Here is a 24,844-nt window from a genome sequence, read left to right as displayed (position 1 = left end):
TGTTGCCCAGGCTGGAATGCAACAGTGCGATCTCAGCTCACTGCAGCCTCTGCTTCCCGGGTTCAAGTGATTTTCCTGCCTCAGTCTCCTGAGTAACTGGGAACACAGCCGCCCGCCACCACTCAAGGCTAATTTTTGTATATTTAGTAGAGACAAGGTTTTGCCATGTTGGCTAGGCTGCTCTCGAACTCCTGACCTCAAGTGATCCACCCAACTTGGCCTCCTAAAGTGCTGGGATTACAGGCGTGAGCCACCGTGCCCGGCCAAAATGGTGTGTTTTATGGTATGTGAATTATAACTCAATAAAGCTGTTATTAAAAAACATTATGTTGACTTCAGGTAACTCTGGCTCCAAGTACGTCACACTACTCATGATTTTGAGTAATATACTAAAGACTTGGCCTCAGAGACCTTTATTCAGTCTAGAATGCCCTAGGCCTCTTGCCCTTCCCTTCTCTACTCTTCCTCTGCCAAAATCCAACTTTTATTTTTAAAAATAATCTATTCTCCTTTAAAACTAAGTGAAATATTTGTTCTCTTCCTGTGAAGCTTTTGACATCCCCATTCCCCTAGGCAGAAGTAACTGCTCTCTCAGCACTTAATATACAAATGACTAAAACGTTTTTTATTGCATTAGAGCTCACTATTTACATGTCAGTTTCTCACACTAGACTATGAGCCCATGAGGGTCAGCGTCTCATTAACTTCTGTATTCAGTTACTAGCACAGTGCTTAGTATCAGATTTTCAAAAGATGTTCAGTACATTTTTTAAACACATATTTTATAAACAAGGTATATAATGGTAATGTCACATAATTATCTAGTTGAATCGTTTGCAATTTCAATGTTGATTGATGGAAACAGTTAACCCAAAATGAGAATTAATTTAGCATTTTGATTGTGTTGCTAAAATAAATAAGTGGAGACCTTTCTAAATAGAATGCAGAATTCTGTGTTTTTATTACTGACCACCTGTAAACGCATTGGGAATCAGGTATGTAAATCAAAATACTTTTACACAGATATATGTAAAGGTATATGTACATATATATTTAATATATATTTATATATTTTGCTTACACACACATTTTTCCAAGTAATATAAAATGATGTAGTTATAACAATTTTTGTTGTTATGAGGTCCTCTACTAAGTACTGTATTTCAAACCTTATCTTAAAACACAGTCCTATTCAGAGTTAAGAAAATGATCATTTTGAAGACAGGGGTTATAAACTCAAATACCTATTAAGGGTCACCTACTAAAGGGCATCATCTAAATAAAGAATATAACCTGAAGAATATCTCTGGGCAAGAAAGTAACAACAGTTTGTCTCCAGAAAAGAACTGAGGGGCTAAAGAGACAGGTATAGAAGGAAGATTTCCTTTTCACAGAATTTTTTTTTTTTTCCCCTGAGACGGAGTCTCACTCTGTTGCCCAGGCTGGGATTCAGTGACGTGATTTCAGCTCACTGCAACATCTGCCTCCCAGGTTCAAGCAGTTCTCCTGCCTCATCCCTGAGGAGCTGAGACCACAGGCGCATGCTGCCATGCCAGGCTAGTTTTTTGTATTTTTAGTAGAGATGGGGTTTCACTGTGTTGCCCAGGTTGGTCTCAAACTCCTGAGCTCAGACACTCTGCCCGCCTTGGCCTCCCAAAGTACTAGGATTAGAGGCATGAGCCACCGTGCCCAGCCCAGAATATTTTGTAATACCTTTAAATTTTATATCAAGTGCGTGATCTATAAAGTTTGCTTCTTGGCTCTAGCTAACCATCACTATTAAGAGATGCATGTCTGGAGTTCCCAGATCTGATTTTTCAAAGTTGGAAATGGGAAATTCAGACCCTCTTGTGTATTTTTCTTTCTTTTTTTTTTTTTTTGAGACGGAGTCTTGCTCTGTCACCCAGGCTGGAGTGCAGTGGTGCAATCTTGGCTCACTGCAACCTTTGCTTCCCGGGTTCAAGTCATTCTCCCGCCTCAGTCTCCTGAGTAACTGGGATTACAGGCATGTGCCACCATGCCCAGCTAATTTTTGCATTTTTAGTAAAGACAGGGTTTCACCATGTTGGCCAGGCTGGTCTTGAACTCCTGACCTCAGTTGATCTGCCCACCTCAGCCTCCCAAAGTGCTAGGATTACAGCTGTGAGCCACCATGCCTAGCCTAAAACTTGTGATTTTTAAATGATGGCTTTATTCAAAATTTAACATACAGGGCAGACCAAAAAATACATACCTGCAAGCCATATCTGGCTCATAGGCCAACCAGTTTACCATCTCTAATCTAAAATTTGATGTGACATATGACTCCAAAGCTAAAGATATAATTTAGTAGAGGAAAATTCAAAAAGAAAACTCAGGCTCGTGGATGAAACCACGCTCCCTTCTGCTTCACCATCTATTTAGTCACTATTGCTTTTAAACTTTCTCTAAGTCTTTGAAAAAGCCATTAAAGTTTGACAAACTAAAATGTAAGATAAATCAGGTTAAATCTAGAAACCTGCCCACTATTCTAGCATCTGCTCTGTTTTAGAGGGGAAAAGTGACTCAATTTCAAGTTGAAATAGTTCTAGCTAACTAAACAAATAATGTAAATTACTTCTAGCTGGGTGGCACAACTCCCTTAGCCATCTCATCAAATGACTGCATGTTTGCAAACATCTATGTTACCTCTTCCATACCATCAGGCAGTACAGCACTGCTTAAAAGATAATATGGCAGACAATAAACACAATGTTCTGAACCCTGCCTGGGAACCCAATTACAATTCAGGGGAAAAATACCTTCAAGTCTCTCAAAGAGCGGCAGAGATGCCATTCATCTCCTGAAACTTGAAATAGACTCTCTGTGGCTCTAACTACTGGCCATAAGTGGAAGACTGCATCTGTTTAATGCCCAGGGGACACTAAAACAATTTAAAGAAGGACTGCCTTCAGTTTAAGTCCAGCACTAGAGATGTACTATCTTGCCTCCCTGGTGTACCTGAAAATCTCACAATCTGCTCAAAGCTCCAAAAGATCTGACTTTGGTATTTCCACATGGTCTTCCTATACTCAGTGCTAGCTCCACCTCTCCAAACAGCAGCCCTTTCACCACTGGCTAGTCCAGTATTGGGCCTGGCCATCTATTCATTGACAACTTGAGGCCTCCCTGAATGGTAAGGATATGTAACCTATGGAGGAGTTTATAGATCTTTGCACCTATGCAATCATTTGACAAGATGGCTGAGGGAGTTTTGCCACCTAGCTAGAAATAATTTATATATTTCTCTTTAGTTGGTGGGAAGAATTGCAACTTGAAAAGGACTAATGGCAAGTGCAATACCCCCGCAGGACACAGGAAGTCAAGGTTTTCCTTATGTAGTTTGTGGAAACACTCCATAAGCTACATTTCTCCTCATAGTTTCTTTACCCAGGTAACTAAGGGGAAAAGATATTGATTTGTTTCACTCATCAAATCTGAGGAATTGCACATTTTGCCAAGTGATCCAAATAGCTCTACCACCATACACAGCAATCCCTTTTCTAAGAACAGCGAGCATCTGGAAAAAACAAAATAATTTCTTTTCTTTTCTTTTTTTTTTGAGACAGAGTCTCACAATGTCACCCGGACTGGAATGCATGGCACAATCTCGGCTCACCGCAACCTCTGCCTCCAGGATTCAAGCAATTCTCCTGCCTCAGCCTCCCAAGTAGCTGGGATTACAGGCGCCTGCCATGACACCCACCTAATTTTCTTATTTTAGTGGAGACAGGGTTTCACACCATGTTGGCCAGGCTGGTCTCAAACTCCTGACCTTGTGACCCACCACCTTGACCTCTCAAAGTGCTTGGATTACAGGTGTGAGCCACTTCGCCTGGCCAGTAATTTATTTCTTAAACTCAGTCTTAAAAAAAAAAATGATGCAATGACCCAGGAAATTAAGATCTGCAAAATATTCTAGCTGAGAAACAAAGCATGGCCCTCTTGGGTTGTGTCTGGGCAAGCCATTTCATGGTACGGTTCAGGGTCTATGAAGACTGATCAAATCATGAACAAGCCAGGCATGTTCTTTCTGATCAGAACATGGCCAGAGTCCAATACCTTCTTTCTAAAGAACATAGCTGGAGTCCAATGTCTTCACCAACTTACATTTTGATATATGAACATTAAAGCCAACTCTCTCCAATGGCCATACACATGCAGATCTTCAGTAAGGACAAGAGATGCCTGGAAATCTACAACCTCTACTTCCTTTATCACAGTGATTTTGTGTATTAGGCACCTACTGGACAGCAACCTACACACATCAGTATCCAGCACTCGCTGAAGGTTATTTGTTCTCTGGTAACTAGCAGACTTATTTAGTGATATTTGCTCTAAGTTACAAAAATTAAAATTAATTGCTGTCTTCTTTTTCCATATGGCGAATATCAAATAGTTTTAAGCATGTCAGTCTTCACTACAGAAAGCTTGTTTTGTTCCTACCTCAGCAGCTTGGGTTTCTTGATGCAGCAATGTAAGACCAGTCAAGTCTTCTAAGAAGGAATGTGAAGAATTAAACACCTTGGCTAGGAAGTTAAATCCTTCTCGTTCATATTGATCAAGAACCTGTAAAACATTTACATTTTTTAAAAAGGAGGCTCCAGACTTAAAATGCAAATTAAAAGACTTTCACTTCTAACAAGCTCTTGTCAAAAATAAAATTAAAATGAGAATTAAATATGGGGATAATAATGCAATCTAGTGGCCAAAAAACTAGAATGCAATATGGGGATAAAATGCAATCTAGTGGCCAAAAAACTAAAAGCGGCTTAGTAATCATCTTTTCCCTTCTTAGAATGACAATAACATTATCTTCAAGTTTGCATATCAATGTTTTCTCAATAAAGTAAGTTTCATGCAAATTCACTAAAAATTCTAGAAGAGTTAGGATTAGTGGCCCTAAAGTTCACTGGTTAGAAAACAGGTGAGAGAAAAGCCAAGAAAATAAATTTAAAAGGATAAATGGGAAGGGAGGGGCAAAAGGATTTTGTCAAAAAAAATGTGACATACCAGCTAGCCAAATATATTTTTTAAAAATAATTTTAAAATGGAAAAATAAATTTCAATAGGTACTTCACAAAAGGGGATATCCAAAGAGCCAATGGCATGAGTATTTAGAGACATGAACACTGAAACCACAATGAAACACTACTTTGCACCTATCAAAAACATTAAAATGACAAAGAAAATACCAAGTGCTGGCAAGGATGTGGAACAACCAGGACTCTATACCCTATGATGCAGCAATTCTACTCCATGTGTATACACACCCAACAAAAATGTGTACATATGTGCACCAGAAGACACAAACGAAAGTGTCCATAGCAGCGCTATTCATGATAGCCCAAAACTAGAAACCACTGAGGTGACCATCAACAGTAGAATGAACAAATGGATTGTGGTATAGTCATGCAATGGAATACTATATATCAGTGAGAACAAACTACCTTCAAACATAATGTTACACGAAAGGAAGGAGTAGCAGTATGTACTGTATAATTACATTTATATAAAATTAAAATGAAGTAGGCAGTATGAATGTGTGGTGTTAGAAGAAAAGATAGTGGCTACCCACAGAGAGACTGTAAGGGGCACAAGGGACACTCCAAAGTGCTGGTAATAATTTGTTTATTTATCTAAGCATTGGTTACATAAGGTGTATTTTTTGAGAATTCATTAAGTTGAACACAAGATTTGTGTGTTTTTTTGGATATATGTTATCCTTCAGTGAAAAGTTAAAAAATAGGCTGGGCGCGGTGGCTCAAGCCTGTAATCCCAGCACTTTGGGAGGCCGAGACGGGCGGATCACGAGGTCAGGAGATCAAGACCATCCTGGCTAACATGGTGAAACCCCGTCTCTACTAAAATACAAAAAACTAGCCGGGCGACCTGGCGGGTGCCTGTAGTCCCAGCTACTCGGGAGGCTGAGGCAGGAGAATGGCGTGAACCCGGGAGGCGGAGCTTGCAGTGAGCTGAGATCTGGCCACTGCACTCCAGCCTGGGCGACAGAGCAAGACTCCGTCTCAAAAAAAAAAAAAAGTTAAAAAATAAAAGGCCTGTACACTTGAGAGGAGAACAATATGAGAACAGTAAAGAGTTCTTAGAAACAAACAATGAGTATCACATTTAGGAATTCAGTGATCACAGGGACTGTGAAATGTAGAATGCTGAACCAGAATGCCTCAGAAATTCTCTCAGAACTCACAAGAAATAAAGAGACGAATGCTTTAAAAAGATAGCAGATATTGAAGACATACCTAAGAAATCAACAATGCATAAACAGACTGGAACAGTAATAATACAAGAAATAGAATTTTTCTCTTTTTAGAAGATGAAAATGTAGGCACCCTGTAATCTAGCAATTCCACTTTTAAGACTTCATACTGATAAAGTTGTACAAGGGCACAAAGACTTCCATTGTAAGGATGCTTACTGAAACACTGTTTGGGCCAGGCACGATGGCTCACACCTGTAATCCTAGCACTTTGGGTGCCCAAGGCAGGAAGACTGCTTGAGCTTAGGAGTTCAGGACCAACCTGGGAAACATAGTGAGACCTCAACTCCACAGAAAAATTTAAAAATTAGCCAGGCATGGTGGAGTGCACCTGCAATCTCAGCCACTTGGGAAGCTAAAGTGGGAGGATCACCTGAACCCAGGAGGTTGAGGTTGAAATGAGTTATGATCACACCACTGCACTCCAGCCTGGGTGACAGAGTCTCAAAAAAAAAACAAAAACAAAAACAAAAAAACAACATATTTTGTATCTGTTAAAGGAATGAGGCAGGTCTTATAATACTGACACAAATTGTTTTCCAAAACATAGCAATATATTTAAAAAGCAATATCTAGACTGTGTATAGATAGTATTTGTGTTCAAAAAGAGTGGAAGGAGGAGACAGGAAGAGGAAGAAATGCATGGATGTACATACTTGTTTATGCATGTATCATCTATGGAAGAATGCACATACACACAAACTGGCATCAAATAGCCTCTGTAGATTATTTTATACTACTTTAATTTTTAAATCCATGTGCATGTGTTACTTAATATTAAATATTACTCAATATTTAAGATTTTAAAATACTTATTAAAAATTAATATTTATTAAAATTTGCCACCAATAATAAATACACCATAATTTAATCAGCTCTCTGTTAAAGGGTAGTGCTTTCTAATTTTTGTTGCTGCAAACAGTTCTGTTTTTTTTTTTTGCTTTTGGTGACAGTCTCGCTCTGTCACCTAGGCTTGAGTACAGTGGCACAATCATAGCTTACTGCAGCCTCAACCTCCTGGGTTCAGGTGATCCTCCCACCTGATCACCTTTATTTAATGTTAATAAACAATATTTATTAAAATTAAATATTTAATATTTCTTAAAACCAAATGTTATTTAACATTTATAAAATTAAACAATTTTAAATATTAATATAAAATATTAAAATCTTAATTTAGTTGGTTTGTTTTTGTTTAGTGCTGAAGCAGAACTCTAAAGCACTGATGAAGAGGTTGGCACTGGAAAGGAGGGCAGCTCTCCCCCAGGGGCAGGAATGAGGAGGGAAGGATGAGCAAAGCTGCAGCAGTGAAAAGTGAAGGGACCAGGGGACAGGGGGCAGGAGAGCTCCAGGGTCTAGATAGCAGGCAGGAAGTCCTGTGTGACCTGAGAAGGGTTAGACTATGGGGCTTGAGAAGAGTGGTGACCCTGAGGCCCAGCTGTGCAGAGAGTGGAAGAAGAGATGCTGACTGGCACATTTAAACAGTGTAGAACAATCTGATGCCTCTGGTCAGGACAGAAAATAAAAATTTGGGGAGAAAAGAAATTAAGAACCCATCTAAGCTAAGAGACTGGCAGAATAAGGATCAAAAGGTTAAGGTCAGAGAAACTGAGGGTCTGGTGAACACCACTGAAGAGACTGGGAAAGAGTCCTGGCTGGTAAGAAAAGACCTGCAAGCAGCCAGGTGCAGTGTGGCTCACGTATGTAATCCCAGCACTTTGGGAGGCCGAGGCGGGCAGATCACGAGGTCAGGAGATCAAGACCATCCTGGCTAACATGTGAAACCCCGTCTCTACAAAATATACAAAAAAGTAGCCGGGTGTGGTGGTGGGCGCCTGTAGTCCCAGCTACTCAGGAGGCTGAGCCAGGAAAATGGTGTGAACCCAGGAGGCGGAGCTTGCAGTGAGCCGAGAATGCGCTACTGCACTCCAGCCTGGGCGACAGAGCAAGACTCTGTTTCAAAAAAAAAAAAAAGAAAGAAAAAGAAACAAAGAAAAGACCTGCAGGCTGGTGGGATCAGAGAGACTGCAAGTCCTGGAGAGCTGGGGGAGTGGAGGACCATTATGTGCATAGAGTCAAGCCCAGGCTGATTAGCCACAGGAAATTAATTTGACAACCTAACACCTGAAAAAAAAATGGCATTAATAAATAACTCAATCCCTCAGTAATAACAAGATTCCTTATAAACCAGAATGTTACGTCAGGAAAAAATGTGCACTGAAATTAAATGATCTTTTTTGAAATGGTAAGCACTACGTATTTAGTAATTAAAAAAAAAAAAATTGAAAGTCGTGGCAACCCTGCATTGAACAAAGCAATCAATACCATTTTTCCAACAGCATGTGCTCTCTTCGCGTCTCTCTGTCACATTTTGGTAATTCTCACAATATTTCAAACTTTTTCATTATTATTATATCTGTTGCGGTGATCTGTCATCAGTGACCTCTGGTGTTACTACTGTAACTGTTTTGGGGCACCGCAAACTGTACCTATATAAGATGGTGACCTTAGTAGATAAATGTTGTATGTGTTCTGACCAATTCACCAACTGGTCATTCCTCCATCTCTCTCCCTCTCCTCCGGCCTATTTCCTGAGACAAAACAATGCTGAAAGCAGGCCAATTATAATGGCCTCAAAGTGCCCAAGTGAAAGGAAGAGTCACACATTTCTCACTTTAAATCAAGAGCTAGAAATGGGCCAGGCACGGTGGCTCATGTCTATTTGTAATCCCAGCACTTTGGAAGGCCGAGGTGGGTGGATCACTTGAGGTCAGAAGTTCAAGACCAGCCTGGCCAACATGGTGAAAACCCCGACTCTACTAAAAATACAAAAATTAGCTGGGCGTTTTGCTGCACACTTGCAATCCCAGCTACTTGGGAGGCTGAGGCAAGAGAATCGCTTAAACCCGGGAGGCAGAGGTTGCAGTGAGCTGAGATTGCGCCACTGCACTCCAGCCTGGGCAACGGAGTGAGACTCTGTCTCCAAAAAAAAAAAAAAAAAAAAAAAAAAAAAAAAAAAAAAGAAAGAAATATTAAAAAAAAGGGGGAAAGGAATTAAAAAAACGGAAAAAAAAAAAAAAAAAAAAAAAGCTAGGAATGATTAAGCATAGTGAGGAAGGCATGTCAAAAGCTGAGACATACTAAAAAAAAAAAAAAAGCTACACCTCTTGCACCAAACAGCCAATTTGTTAATGCACAGAGAAAGTTCTAGAAGGAAATTAGAAGTGCTACTCCAATGACCACACAAAAATAAGAAAGTAAAAGAGCTACAGAGAAAGTTTTAGTGGTCGAGAAGATCAAACTAGCCACAATATCCCCTTAAGCCAGAGCCTAATCCAGAGCAAAACTCAAAGTCTCTTTACTTCTATGAAGGCTGAGAGAGGTAAGGAGGCTACAGAAGCATAGCTGGAAGCTAGCAGAGGTTGGCTAATGAGGTTTAAGGAAAGAAGGTGTCTCCATAACATAAAAGTGAGAGGTGAAGCAGTAAGTACTGATGTAGAAGCTGCAACACGTTATTATGAGATCTAGCTCAGAAAACAGATGTGGCTAATCAACAGATTTTTAACAAAGATGAAACCACCTTCTAGTGGAAGAAGATGCCACCTAGGACTTTCGTAACTACAGAGGAGAAGTCAATGCTTGGCTTTAAAGCTTCAAAAAATAGGCTGACTCTCTTGGTCAAGGCCAAAGCAGCTGGTGACTTTAAGTTGAAGCCAAAGCTTACTGACCATTCTAAAAATCCTAGGGCCCTTAAAAATTATTCCAAAACTTCTCTGCCTGTGCTCTATAACAAACAACAAAACATGGGTAACAGCACATCTGTTTACATCATGGTTTACTGAATATCTTAAGCCCACTGTTGAGACCTACTGCTCAGAAAAAAAGGTTCCTTTCAAAATATTACTGCTCACTAACAATGTACCTGGTCATCCAGATGTACAAAGAGATAAATGTTGTTTTCATGCCTGCTAAGACAATATCCATTCTGCAGCCCTGTGCCAAGGAGTAATTTTTATTTTCAAGACTTATTGTTTAAAAAATACATTTAATAAGGCGATAGCTGCCATACAGAGTGATTTCTCTGATGGATCTGATCAAAGTAAATTGAAAACCTTCTGGAAAGGATTCACCATTCTAGATACCAGTAAGAACATTTGTGGTTCATGGAAGGAGGTCAAAATATCAACATCAAAAGGAGTTTGAAAGAAGTTGATTCCAACCTCATGGATGACTTTGAGGGGTTCAAGAGGAAGTCACTGCAGATGTGGTGAAAAAAGCAAGAGAACTAGAAGTGGAGCCTGAATATGTGACTGAATTGCTGCAATCTCAGGATCAAACTTGAACAGATGAGGAGTTGCTTCTTACAGGTAAGCAAAGAGAGTGGTTTCCAGATGGAAATCTATTCCTGATGAAGATGCTGTGAACACTGTTGCAATGACAACTAAGGATTTAGAACATCATTGTTGATAAAGTGGCAGCAGGGTTTGAGAGGACAACTCCAATTTTAAAGAAGTTCTGCTGTGGGTAAAATGCTATCAAACAGCGCTGCATGCTACAGAGAAATCTTTTCTGAAAGGAAAAGCCAACTGCTGCAACAAACTTGTCTTTTTCTAAGAAACTGCCACAGCCACCCCAACGTTTAGCAACTACCACCCTGATCAGGTGGCCACCATCAATATCAATGCAAGAACCTCCACTAGCAAAAAGATTACAACATGCTGAAAGCTCAATAATTGTTAGCATTTTTTAGCAAAAAAAAAAGTATTTTGTATTACTTAAGGTATGCATGTATTTTGAGACATAATGCTATTACACACTTAATGAACTACAGTATAGTAAAAATATAACTTTTATTATATGCACTGAGAAACCAAATTGTGAGACTTGATTTACTGTGGTACTAGCTTTATTGTGGTGGTCTGGAACAAACTCCATAATATCTCTAAGATATGCCTGTAAATAGCTACCTTCTGCCAGGTTTCCAGTAAGACAAAAGAACAAGTAAGTCTGAAAAACTGACATCTTTGAACAAAATTGGAACAGTCTCAGACATGATACTTTGTTAGACTCCAGTTAAACATTCAGATTGTATGTTTCCACAGATAATTTTATAGTGCTACATATCTGACCATGGAAAAACTAACAGCAAGGGCAGAACGAAGAAAAAAAGGCCTCCTCCATAATGAGGATGTACAGAAAGTTTAATGCTGGAACATTGTTAATAGCACTGGCTTATAAATATGTGGAAAAATTTAATCCTCTAGGGACATATTTAATCATGCAAGGGTTCTCCAGTATTCTTTTATGTGCTGTGAAGTTAATCTGTGTTATGAGAGTAAGTGGCTTATAAAAAGTACGAGCATTTTCCCCCCAAACATCCTAGCCTTCTTAAAAAGGAAAATGTATTTAAAACTACCCCAAAAGAAAATGAAAAGATGCCATCACAATGAATTTGAACAAGAACCTGTCAATCTATGTAAAACACAGCACAACTCTCAAGTGACTGCATTATGCATAGTCTTGAGAAGGGTACACGTTACATTTGGGAAGGCTGTAAATATTCTGAAGGTACTGAGAGAGTCTGCAAAATAGAGAAGTACTAATTACTCTCTTTGTAGAAAGATCCTTTCATAATCCATGGTTTTCCTTGCTTGTTTTATGACGCTAGGTTTTCTCTATGAACCCATACCCCGGACAAGGATGGTAGAATCTCTTCTTAAAACATGATTTTTAGAGTATTCCCTTGCTAAGACACTTTGGTGACTCCTTACTCTTTACTACATCAAACCCATCATCTCTGCCTAGGCATTTCGGCCCCCCAACACCCTTCCAATTTTGGGCGACTCTCTGGAAAATGCCTTTCACAGAGTCTAAGATCTCCTGACAACACCATATAATGATTTTCAATTCATGAAAAGCAAAGTGGGTTTGTAGTGTCTTTGTTTTTTTGTTTGAAGACAGAGTCTCACTCTGTTGCCCAGGCTGGAGTGCAGTGGCGTGATCTTGGCTTACTGCAGCCTCTGACTCCTGGGTTCAAGCAATTCTCCTGCCTCAGCCACCCCAGTAACTGGGATTACAGGTGCACGCCACCATTCCTGGCTAATTTTTGTACTGTTAGTAGAGACGGTGTTTTGCCATGGTGCCCAGACAGGTCTCGGAACTCCTGGCCTCAAGGTGATCCAACCACCTCAGCCTTCCAAAGTGCTGGGATTACAGGTGTGAGCCACCATGCCCAGCCTGTTTGTCTATTATTCTTAAACAATGACTCCAGAAAATGTGCACTCTATCTAAAAACAATTGCTAAAGTATTTTCAAAGAGGGGAGGAAACATGCAGTTTCTATTAACTTCTTGTTTAGCATTACACTTACCCGCTCTTGATATAAAAAATACATGTGCATGTATTTCTTAAAAACTTCGGTGAGGTCACAGGAGAATCCACTTGATATGCTTTGGCTCTGTGTCCCCACCTAAATATCATCTCAAATTGCAATCCCGTGTCAGGGGAGGGACCTGGTGGGCAGTGATTGGATCATGGGGCAGTTTCCCATCTGTTCTTGTGATAGCGAGTTTTCATGAGATCTGATTATTTAAAAGTGGCACTTCCCTCTTTGCACTCTCTCTCTCTCTCTCTCTCTCTCTCCTGCCACCATGTAAGAAGTGCCTTGCTTCCCCTTCAACCATGATTGTAAGTTTCCTGAGGCCTCCCCAGCAATGTGGAACTGTGAGTCAATTAAACCTCTTTTCTTATAAATTACCCAGTTTCAGGTAGTTCTTGACAGCAGTGTGAAAATGGACTAATACACCACTGCTCCCACAACTGGAGAGACAGTCAGGTGGATACAGAGAATCACAATAGACTGGAACAGAAACCTCCACAGAAACTGGGAAAGGGGTGGAATAACAAACTGTAGCTGACAAATTGCTAGGTGTGGACAAGTCCCAGTGATAAAACTCCAGGGGACCTAGTTATAGGGAGGCCCCCATGCTTTTGTGAGTTTTACTTCTAGGAGCTAAACCAGGTTCTCCCAGTAAATATCGGAGAGAAATCTCTTTCGCTTCCAGCAAAGGGAGATAAAAGAAACCATATTGAAATATGTTGGTTGGGAACAGTGGCTCACACCTGTAATCCCAGCACTTTGAGGGGCTGAGGTAGGAGGATCACTTGAGCCCAGAAGTTCAAGGCCAGCCTGAGCAATATATTGAGACCTGGTCTCTACAAAATATTAAAAAAAAAAAAAAATAGCTAGGTATGGTGACATATGCCTGTAGTCCCAGCTACTTGGGAGACTGAGGTGGGAGGATGGCTTAAGCCTGGGAGGTTGAGGCTGCAGTGAGCTGAGATTGCATGACTGCACTCCAGCCTGGGCAACAGAGTGAGACCCTAAAAACATATACAAAAAATAAATTTTTAAAAAATGCTCAATTAAACCACAAAAGGTAAGAAAAAAGAGAAGACAAATATAGCAACAAAGAACAAAGGTGACAAATGGAAAATAGTTACAAATATGGTAGATATTAATCCAATTATATCAATAATCACAGTGATCTGAATGTACCAATTCAAAGACAATTATAATGGGACAAGAAATAAGACCCAATTATATAATATCTCAAAGAAAATCAATTTAAATAAAGACATATTTTCAGTAGATGGAAAAAAATACACCATGCTAACACTAATCAAAAGAAAGTAGAAGTATCTGAATTAGTTTCAGATATAACAGATTTCAAAGCCAGTAATGTTATTAGATAAAGAAGGGCATTACATAATACAGGGCTCAACTCTCCAGTAAGATACAGTTCTTAATGTGTATGTACTTAACAACAGTACATAAAAATACATGGGGTAAAAACTAATAGTATGACAAGAAGAAATAGATGCATCTACTTTTATAGCTATAGACTTCAATACTGCTCTATCAGAAGTAGGAAGATCCAGCAGACAGAAGGTTAAAAAGGACACACTTGAACCCAAAACTCCATTAATCAACTGGATAGAATTCACCTCTATAGGCTATTTCATCCAACAACCACAGAATACACATTCTTCTCACATTCACATGGACTATTCACCAAGGTAGAACATTCTGGGCCATAAAACATACTTTAACAAATTTAAAAGAATAGAAATCATATACAGTCTGCTCTCAGACCACAATGGAACCCAGAAATTCACAACAGAAAGATAATTGGAATATCTCAATATATGTAAGGCTAAACAGTAACACATGAATAAAAAATCTCAAGAGAAATTTAAAATATTTGAACTAAATAGAAATGAAAACACAATGTATCAAAATTCATAGGATGCAGGAAAAGCAGTGCTTAGAGAAATTTGTATCACTGAAATAATATATTAGAAAAGAAGAAAGACCTAAAAATCAATAATCTGATCTTACACCTTAGGTAACAAGAGCAGCAAATTAAATCCACAGGAAGCAGAAGAAAAGAGATAATAAAAACTAGAGGAGAAATCAATGACACTGAAAACAGAAAATCAACTGAGAAACAAACAAACAAAATCAATAAAACCAAAAGGTAGTTCCACAAGGTAAACTGATAAGCCTTCAATTAGACTAAGATAAAAAGAAAGGATCAATTTTTAGTGATAGTGTTCCTTTATTATCCTTTTCATGTCTATGAGATCTGTATTGAACAAAAGGATAATAAAAGAATACTATCAATAACTCCATATTTAGAAATTTGATAAACTAAATGAATCGAACCAATTATTTAAAGACAGAATCCACCAAAACTTTAAAAAATGGAAATTCTAAACAGGCCTATTTCTATAAAATAAATTGAATCAATAATTAATAACTTTCCCAAATAGAAAGCACCAGGCCCAGATGGGCTTACTGGGGGAATTCTGCCAAACATTTAAGAGAGAGATTATACCAATCCTCTACAATCTCTTTCAGAAGATAGAAGCAAAAGGAATACTTCCTAATTCATTATATAAGGCCAGCATCACCCTAATACCAAAGCCAGATAAAGACATTAATAGAAAGCTACAGACCAATATATCTCATGATCATAGGTGCAAGAATCTTAAAATATTAGCAAACCGAATCCAATGATACAGTCATGCACTACATGACATTTCAGTCAAGGTACAACGGTGGTCCCATAGATTATAATGGAGCCGAAAAATTCCTAATTCCTAGTGAAGTTGTAGCCATCACAATGTCATAGCGCAACACATTACTTACATGTTTGTGGTGATGCTGGTGTAAATAAACTACTGTGCTGCCCATTTGTATAAAAGTATACCACGTACAATTATATATAGTACATAATACTTGATAATCAACTGTTATCAGTCTATGTATTTACTATGCTATACATGTTAGCATTATTTTAGCAAGGTGTAATCCTTCTACTTATTTTTTAAAAAGTTAACTGCATTCCACAAGAAGGCATTGCTATCGTAAGAGATGACAGCTCTATGCATGTTATTGCCCCTAAAGACCTTCCAGTGGGTCAAGATGTAGAGGTGGAAGGCAGTGATATTGATGATCCTGACCCTGTGTAGGCGTAGGCTAATGTGTACATTGTGTCTTAGTTTTTAAGAAAAAAGTTTACATAATAAAATAAAAAATTTTAAAGGAAAGAGCATATAGGCTAAGGATATAAAGAAAAAATGTTTTTGTATAGCTGTACAATGTGTCTGTGTTTTAAGTTAGGTGTTATTACAAAGGAGTAAAAAAAGTTTTAATCAAAACATTTACAAAGTGAAAAAGGTTACAGTAAGCTAAAGGTAATTTATTACTGAAGACCGAAAAAATATTTTTTAATAAATTTAGTGTTGTCTATCAAGGCTACAGTGGTGTACAAAATGTCCTAGACCGTCACAGTCACTCACTACTCAATGACTCACCCAGAGCAACTTCCAGCCCTACAAACTCCATTTATGGTAAGCATTCTGCACAGGTGTGCCATTTTTAAAAAAATCTTTTATACCATACTTTTACTGTAGTTTTTCTACACTGAGATGTTTAGATACACAAACACTTACTGCTGTGTTATAGTTGTCTACAGTGTTCATTACAGTTACACACTGTACAGGCTTGCAGCCTAGGAACAACAAGCTATACCATATAGTCTAGGTGCGCAGTAGGCTTATGCTGTCATGGTTTGTATAAGAACACTCTATGATGTTCATACAACAATCACCGAACACATTTCTCAGAATGTATCCCCATTGTTAAGCAACATATGACTGTATATAAAAAGACTTATATGCCACAATCATGTAGGATTTATCCCAGGTGCACAAGGCTGTTTCAACATTTGAAAATCAATATAAACCATCACATCCATAGGCAAAAGAAGAAAATCACATGATCGTATCAATAGGCACAGAAAGAACATTTTACAAAATTGAACAGTCATTTATGACAAAAACTCTCAGTAAACTAGGAATAGAGGGAAACTTCAATTTCCTCAAAAAGAACATCCACAAAATCTCTACATCTAAGAATTTAACTAATGGTGAAAAACTAGAAGTTTCTCCATGAAGGCAAGAAAACAGGAACAAACCAAGAAAATCCCCTTACCACTCCTTTTCAACATCATAATGGAAGGCCTAGCTAATGAAATAAGACAAGAAAAAGAAATAAAGCGTATTCTGATTGGGAAGGAAGAAATAAAACTGTTCATACATGACATGACTGCCCACGTAGAAAATCCAAATCAATAAAAACACTGTTGACTGGGTGCAGTGGCTCATGCCTGCAATCCCAGCCCTTTGGAAGGCCATGGCAGACAGATCACGAGGTCAGGAGATCGAGACCATCCTGGCTAACATGGTGAAACCCCGTTTCTACTAAAAATACGAAAAAATTAGCCAGGCGTGGTGGCAGGAGCCTGTAGTCCCAGCTACTCGGGAGGCTGAGGCAGGAGAATGGCGTGAACCCGGGAGGCAGAGCTTGCAGTGAGCTGAGAATGTGCCACTGCACTCCAGCCTGGGCGACAGAGCGAGACTCTATCTCAAAAATAAATAAATAAATAAATAATAAATAGATAAAAAACACTGTTGGAACTAATATGCAATCATAGCAACACTGCAGGATACATACAGTATAGGATACATAGTCAATATATAAGACTAGGCTGGGCATGGTGCCTCATGCCTGTAATCCCAGCACTTTGGGAGGCCGAGGTGGGTGGATGACCTGAAGTCAGGGCTTTGAGACCAGCCTGGCCAACATGGGGAAACCTCATCTCTACTAAAAATTTAAAAATTAGCTGGGTGTCGTGGTGTGCACCTGGAATCCCAGCTACTCAGGAAGCTGAAGCAGGAAAATCACTTGAACCTGGGAGGAGGTGGAGGTTACAGTGAACTGAGATCGCACCACTGCACTCCAGCCTGGGCAACAAGAGCGAGACTCCGTGTCAAAAAAAGAAGAAAAAACCCTCAATTATTTTCCAGTATACTAGTGATGAACAAGTGGAATTTGAAATTACAAACATAATACCTAGATGAAATAGACAAATTCCTAGAAACATAAAACCCATCAGAATGAAATCACGAAAACATGGAAAATCTGAATAGACCTATAACAAATAAGGAGATTGAATCAGTAATCAAAAATCTCCTGGCAAACAAAAGCCCTGCACCTGATGGTTCCACTGGTGAGTTCTATCAAACATTTAAAAGAACTAGTACCACTGGTTTTCAAACTTTCCTAAAGAATTAAAGATGGAACACTTCCTAAGTCATTCTATGAAGCCAGCAGTAACCTGACACCAAAGCTAGACAAAGGCACAATGAGAAAAGAAAACCATGGACTAATATCACTTATGAATTAATGCAAAAATCCTCAATGAAATAACAGTAAACTGCATGTTGACTTTGCATTCTGCTACTTTGCTGAACTCATTAATTCAAAGTTTTTTTGTGACATCTTACAGTTTTCTACATATTAGATCATATCTTATATTAAAAGGATTATACCACATGACCAAGTGAGATTTATTCCTGGAATGCAAGGATGAAGAACCAATGTAACACACCATATAAACAGAAGAAAGTGGGGGGAAAAGTCACATGATCAGCTCGATTGATGCAGAAAAACATTTGACAAAATTCCACCCCTTTCATGATAAAAACACTTAAACTAAGAATAGAAGGAAACTGCCTCTACTTAATAAAAGCCATATACAACAAAACTCACAGCAAATATCATACACAAAGATGAAAGAAGGAACATTTTCCCTCTAAGATCAGGAAAAAGGCAAGGATGCCTAATTTCACCACTTCTATTCAACATAGTACTAGAAGTTCTAGCCAGAGAAAATTAGTCAAGGAAAATAAATAAAAGGCATCCAAATTGAAAAGAAAGAAGTAAAACGATTTCTGCTTGCAAATGATACGATTTTAAACGTACAAAACCCTACAGTCTACAAAAACTGAATTCAGCAAAGCAGCAGGATACAAAGTTAACATAAAACCCAGTTGCATTTCTATGCACTAATAATGAACAATCGAAAAAAAGAAACTATAAGTTTATTTACAATAGCATCAAAAAGAATACAACACTTAGGAATGAACTTGAGGTGAAAGACTTACACAATATAAATTATAAAACAATGCTGAAAGAAATTAAAGACACCATAAATAAATGGAAACACACCCCATATTCATGGATTGGAAGAATGAGTATTGTTAAGATGTCAATCCTACCAAAAGAAATCTACAGATTCATTGTGATCTGTATACAAATCCAATGGTGTTTTTTGCAGAAATAAAAAAAAAAAAACCCAGGGCCAGGCGCGGTGGCTCATGCCTGTAATCCCAGCACTTTGGGAGGCCGAGACAGGCAGATCACAAGGTCAGGCGATCAAGACCATCCTGGCTCACACAGTGAAACTCCGTCTCTACTAAAAAATACAAAAAATTGTGGCAGGTGCCTGTAGTCCCAGCTACTCTGGAGGCTGAGGCAGAAGAATGGCGTGAACCCAGGAGGCAGAGCTTGCAGTGAGCTGAGATCATGCCACTGCACTCCAGCCTGGGTGACAGAGTGAGACTCCATCTTGAAAAAAAAAAAAAAAGCCATCCTAAAATTCATATGTAATCTTAATAGACACTTTATTGCCAAAACAATCTTGAAGAGGAGCAAAGCTGGAGGACTCACAATTCCTAATTTCCAAACTTACTACAAAGCTACAGTAATCAAATTTACTATAGTACAAATCTACAAAGTTCAAGACCAGTGAAACATATCCTGACAGATATGGTCTCCATATTTGACAAGGGTGCCAAGATCATCCAACGAAAAAAAAGTGAAACCAACCCAAGAGTCCCACAGACAATTGTATTTGGATAAACATGGAAATTGACCCTTTTGCTGTTAAAACATGAAACTCATATTTGTTTTATCTGAGTTCCTTCCCTCAGGAAAGGACCTTTAGGCCTATATATAAAAAAAAGAATCAGATAACTAGAACTCATCAGATCACGTCACCAGATGCCCTCCTTGCCCCTCTCTAGTTTTTGTTTTCTTACATATTGTTACATTTCCTCCTTGCTATATAAAGTCCTAGTTTTAGTCAATTAGGGGGATGGATTTGAGACTGAGCTTCTATCTCCTTGGCTGCAGCACCTGATTAAAGCCTTCTTTCTTGGCCATACTTATCGTCTCAGTGATTGGCTTTCTGTGTACCAAGCAGCAGCAGGACCTAGACAGAAACCCTAGTGTTTTAGTAACAAAAGGACAGTCTTTTGAGTGAATGGTACCGGGAAAACTGGATATCCACAGGCAAAAGAAGGAAATTGGACTCTCACCTAACACCACGTTAAAAAATTAACTCAAAATAGATCGAAGACCTAAATGGAAGACCTAAAACTATAAAACTTTTACAAGAGAACACAGGGCAAAAGCTTCACAACAATTGATTTAGCAATGATTTCTTAGATATAACATCAAAGGCACAGGAAACAAAAAAAATAGACTGAATTTTTATAGATGGACAACATCAACAGAGTAAAAAAGGCAACTTCTGGAATGGGAGAAAATAACCTGCAAATCATATCTGATAAGAATTCTTTTTTTTTTTTTTTTGGAGATGTTGTCTCGTTGTGTGACCAGGCTGGAGTGCAGTGGCGTGATCTCAGCTCACTTCAACCTCCGCCTCCCAGGTTCAAGTGATTCTCCTGACTCAGGCTCCTGAGTAACTGTGACTACAGGCATGTGCCACCATGCCTGGCTAATTTTTGTATTTTTAGTAGAGACAGGGTTTCACCATGTTGGCCAGGATGGTCTCCATCTCTTGACCTCATGATCCGCCCACCTCGGCCTCCCAAAGTGCTGGGATTACAGGCATGAGTCACCGTGCCCATCCCTGATAAATTAATATACAGAATATACAGATAATTCTAAAACTCAACAACAACCCAGTTTAAAAATGGACAGATGACGTGAAGAACAGACATTTCTCTAAAGATATACAAATGGCCAATAAGCACATGAAAAGATGCTCAATATCACTAATAATTAGAGAATTGCAAGTAAAACAATGAGACCACACCTTACATACATTAGAATGGCTACTATTTTAAAACGAAAAAGAAAAATAACAAGTGTTGACGAGGATGTGATGATACAAAAACACTTCTACACTGCTGATTGGAACGTAAAATGCTGCAGCCACTATAAAAAATAGCATGGCAGTTACTTTAAAAAACCAAAATAGAAGATCCAGCAATTCAATTCTGGATATACACCCAAAAGAATTAAAAGCAGGGAACTGAAGAAATGGTTGTACACCCATGTACATAACAGCATTATTCACAATAGCTAAAATGTGGATGCAATCCAAGTCTCCATCCATGGATGAATGGATAGACAAAATGTAGCATATGCTATAATGAAATATTATTCAGCCTTAAAGAGGAAGGAAATTCTGACACATGCTACACCATGGAGGAACTTTGAGAACATTATACTAAGAGGAATAAGCCAATCACAAAAAGACAAATAATGTATGATTCTACTTATGAGGGACTTAGAAAAGTGGCTGGCAGGGCTGGAGGGAGAATAAAATGGGGAGTTATTGTCTGATGGTTATAGAGTTTCAGTTCTATAAGAGAAAAGAATTCTGAAGGTAAGTAGTGGTGATAACTGCAAATATTATGAAGGAATTTAATACCACTGAGCTGTACATTTAAAAACAGAATGGCAAATTTTATATGTATTTTATCACATAAAAAATTGAAGGAAAAATCTATGAATAAAGTATAAGAACATCTGTCAACAAGACAAATTTCTAAGCTGATGTTCAAATACTATCAAATTTTAATTTAAAAAAACCATACAATATCATTCACATTAGCAACACCCCAAATTAAATACCTAGGTACAAATCTAACAAAATATGTACAAGATCTATATAAGGGTAACTACTGATGAGAGAAGTCGGAGACAATCTAAAAATAAAGTGATATTTCTTGTTCATGGACAGGAGGACTTAATATGTTGAGATGTCAGTTCTTCCCAATTTGACCTATAGAGTCAATGCAATCCCATCAAAATTGCAGCAATTTACTGTGTAGATATAAAACAAGCTGATTGTAAAGTTTTTGTAGGGAAGCAAAAGACCCAGATTAGCCAACATAATATTAAAGGACAAAGTTGGAGGATTGACACTACCTAACTTCTAGACCGACTATACAGCTACAGTAAGCAAGACAGTGTGGTTGGTGAAAGAATTAAAAAAATACATCACAGAACAGAACAGAGAGCCCAGAATTAGACCCACCTTAGTCAACCGATCTTTGACAATGGGGCAAAGGCAACACAATGCAGAAAAGATAATCTATTCAACCAATGGTGTTGTAACAACTGGACAACCACATGAAAAAAAAAAAAAACCTAGACACACACCTTTACACCCATCACAAAAAATAACTCAAAATGTATCCCAGACTTACATATAAAACACAAAACTACAAACCTCCTACAGGGTAACATGGGAGAAAATCTAGATGACGTTGAGTTTGGCAATGTCTTTTTAGATACAACACCAAAGGCGTGATTTATGTAAGAAAAACAGATGCTCCTCAACTTATGATGGGGGTATAAACCCACTGTAAGTTGAAAACACCATAAGTATAAAATGCATGTATTACACCTAACTACTATATATCATAGCTGAGCCTAGCCTCCCTTAAATGTGTTCAGAACATTTATGTTACCCTGCAGCTGGACAAGATCATCTGGCAACACAGTGCAACATAGAGTACTATTCAATAGTTGTTTACCCTCATGATCATGTGGTTGCGTGGAGCTGCAGCTTGCTGCCACTGCCCGGCATCTCAAGAGAATATCATACACATATCACTAGCCTGGGAAAATATCAAAATTCACAATTTGAAGTATGTTTCTAATGAATGCCTATTATTCTCACACCATGGCAAATTGAAAAATTGTAAGTCAAACTATTGTAAGCCAAGGACCATCTGTAATTGGTAGGCTGGACTTTATTAAAATTAAACATTCCTGCTCTGAAAAAGAAACCATCAGGAGGATGAAAAGACCAGCTGCAGGCCACAAGAAACTATTTACAAAAGACACTTTTAATAAAGGACTATTATCCCAAATACAAAAAGAACTCTTAAAACACAACAATAAAAATACAAACAACCCAATTAAAAAATGAGCCAAACATCTTAACAGATACCTCACCAAAGAAGATATACAGATAAGTATATGAAAAGATACTCTGGTCAGCAAGATGGCTTACACCTGTAATCCCAGCACTTTGGGAGACTAATATGGACTGGCTCTGTGAACCCAACCAAATCTCATCTTGTAGCTCCCATAATTCCAACGTGTTATGGGAGGGACCCAGTGGGAGATTACTGAATCATGGAGGTGGGTCTTTCCCATGCTGTTCTCATGACAGTGAATGGGTCACACAAGATATGGCAGTTTTAAAAAAAGAAGCATTCCCCTGCACAAGCTCTCTTTGCCTGCTACCATCCATGTAAGATGTGACTTGCTCCTCCTTACCTTCCACCAGGATTGTGAGGCCTCCCCAACCATGTGGAATTGTAAGTCCAATAAACCTCTTAATTTTGTAAATTGCTCAGTCTTGGGTATGTCTTTATCAACAGTGTGAAAATGGACTAATACAGTAAACTGGTACCAGGAGTAGAGTGTTGCTGAAAAGATACCCAAAAATGTGGAAGCGAATATGGAACTGGGTAACAGGTTGGAACAGTTTGGAGGGCTCAGAAGAAAATAGTAAAATGTGGGAAAGTTTGGAACTTCCTAGAGACTTGTTGAATGGCTTTGACAAAAATGCTGATAGTGATATAAACAATAAGGTCCAGGCTGAGTTGGTCTCAAATGCAAATGAGGAACTCGTTGGGAACTGGAACAAAGGTGACTTTTGTTATGTTGTAGCAAAGAGACTGGTGTCATTTTGCCTTGCCCTGGAGATTTGTGGAACTTTGAACTTAAGAGAGATGATTTAGAATATCTGGTGGAAGAAATTTCTAAGCAGCAAAGCATTCAAGAGGTAACTTGGGTGCTGTCAAAGGCATTCAGTTTCAAAAGGGAAACAGAGCATAAAAGTTTGGAAAGTTTGCAGCCTGACAATGCAATAGAAAATCCCATTTTCTGAGGACAAATTCAAGCCAGCTACAGAAATTTGCTTAAGTAACTAAGAGCCGAATGTTAATCACCAAGACAATGGGGAAAATGTCTCCAGGGCAGGTCAGAGAACTTTGTGGCAGCCCCTCCCATCACAGGATACGAAGCCTAGGAGGAAAAAGTAGTTTCAAGGGTCGGGCCCAAGGTCCCTGTGCCATGTGCATCCCAAGAACTTGGTGCCCTACATCCCAGTCACTCCAGCTGTGGCTGAAAGGGGCCAACACAGAATTCATGCCATGGCTTCAGAGGATGCGAGCCCCAAGACTTGACAGCTTCCACATGGTTTTGAGCCTGTGAGTGCACAGAAGTCAAGAATTGAGGTTTGGGAATCTATGCCTAGATTTCAGAAGATGTATGGAAACACCCGGATGCCCAGGCTGAAGTTTGCTGTAGGGGTGGGGTCCTCATGGAGAACCTCTGCTAGGGCAGTGTGGAAGGAAAATGTAGGGTGAGAGCCCCCACACAGAGTTCCTACTGGGGAACTGTCTAGTGGAGCTGTGAGAAGAGGGCCACCATCCTCCAGACCTCAGAATGATAGATCCACTGACAGCTTGCTCTGTGCGCCTGGAAAAGCCAGACACTCAATGCCAGCCTGTGAAAGCAGCCAGGAGGGAAGCTGCACCTTGCAAAGCCACAGGGGTAGAGCTGCCCAAGACCACAGGAACCAATCATGCCTTCCCCCACCTCTTGCATCAGCACGACCTGGATGTGAGACACAGAGTCAAAGGAGATCACTTTGGAGCTTTAAGATTTGACTGCCCTGCTGGACTTCAGACTTGCATGGGGCCTGAGCTCCTTTGTTTTGGCCAATTTCTCCAATTTGGAATGGCTGTATTTACCCAATGCCTTTACCCCATTATATCTAGGAAGTAACTTACTTTTGATTTT

At 39.0% G+C, this 24,844-nt stretch overlaps 1 protein-coding gene across 1 annotated transcript in view; it reads right to left on the bottom strand.

The window, feature by feature from the left end:
* Positions 1 to 24,844, bottom strand: part of ATG7 (autophagy related 7) — a 288,133-nt gene that overhangs the window by 120,760 nt on the left and 142,529 nt on the right. Inside the window, exon 17 of the mRNA XM_017858252.1 lies at positions 4,465 to 4,587. Coding sequence (XP_017713741.1) covers positions 4,465 to 4,587 — 123 coding nt within the window. The remainder of the gene's footprint in view (positions 1 to 4,464; positions 4,588 to 24,844) is intronic.

This window comes from Rhinopithecus bieti, unplaced genomic scaffold (genome assembly GCF_001698545.2).
Source record: "Rhinopithecus bieti isolate Rb0 unplaced genomic scaffold, ASM169854v2 scaffold_48368, whole genome shotgun sequence".
Lineage (NCBI taxonomy): Eukaryota > Metazoa > Chordata > Mammalia > Primates > Cercopithecidae > Rhinopithecus > Rhinopithecus bieti.
The sequence above is the reverse complement of the archived record's forward strand: the minus strand, read 5'-3'. Positions and strand labels throughout refer to the sequence as shown.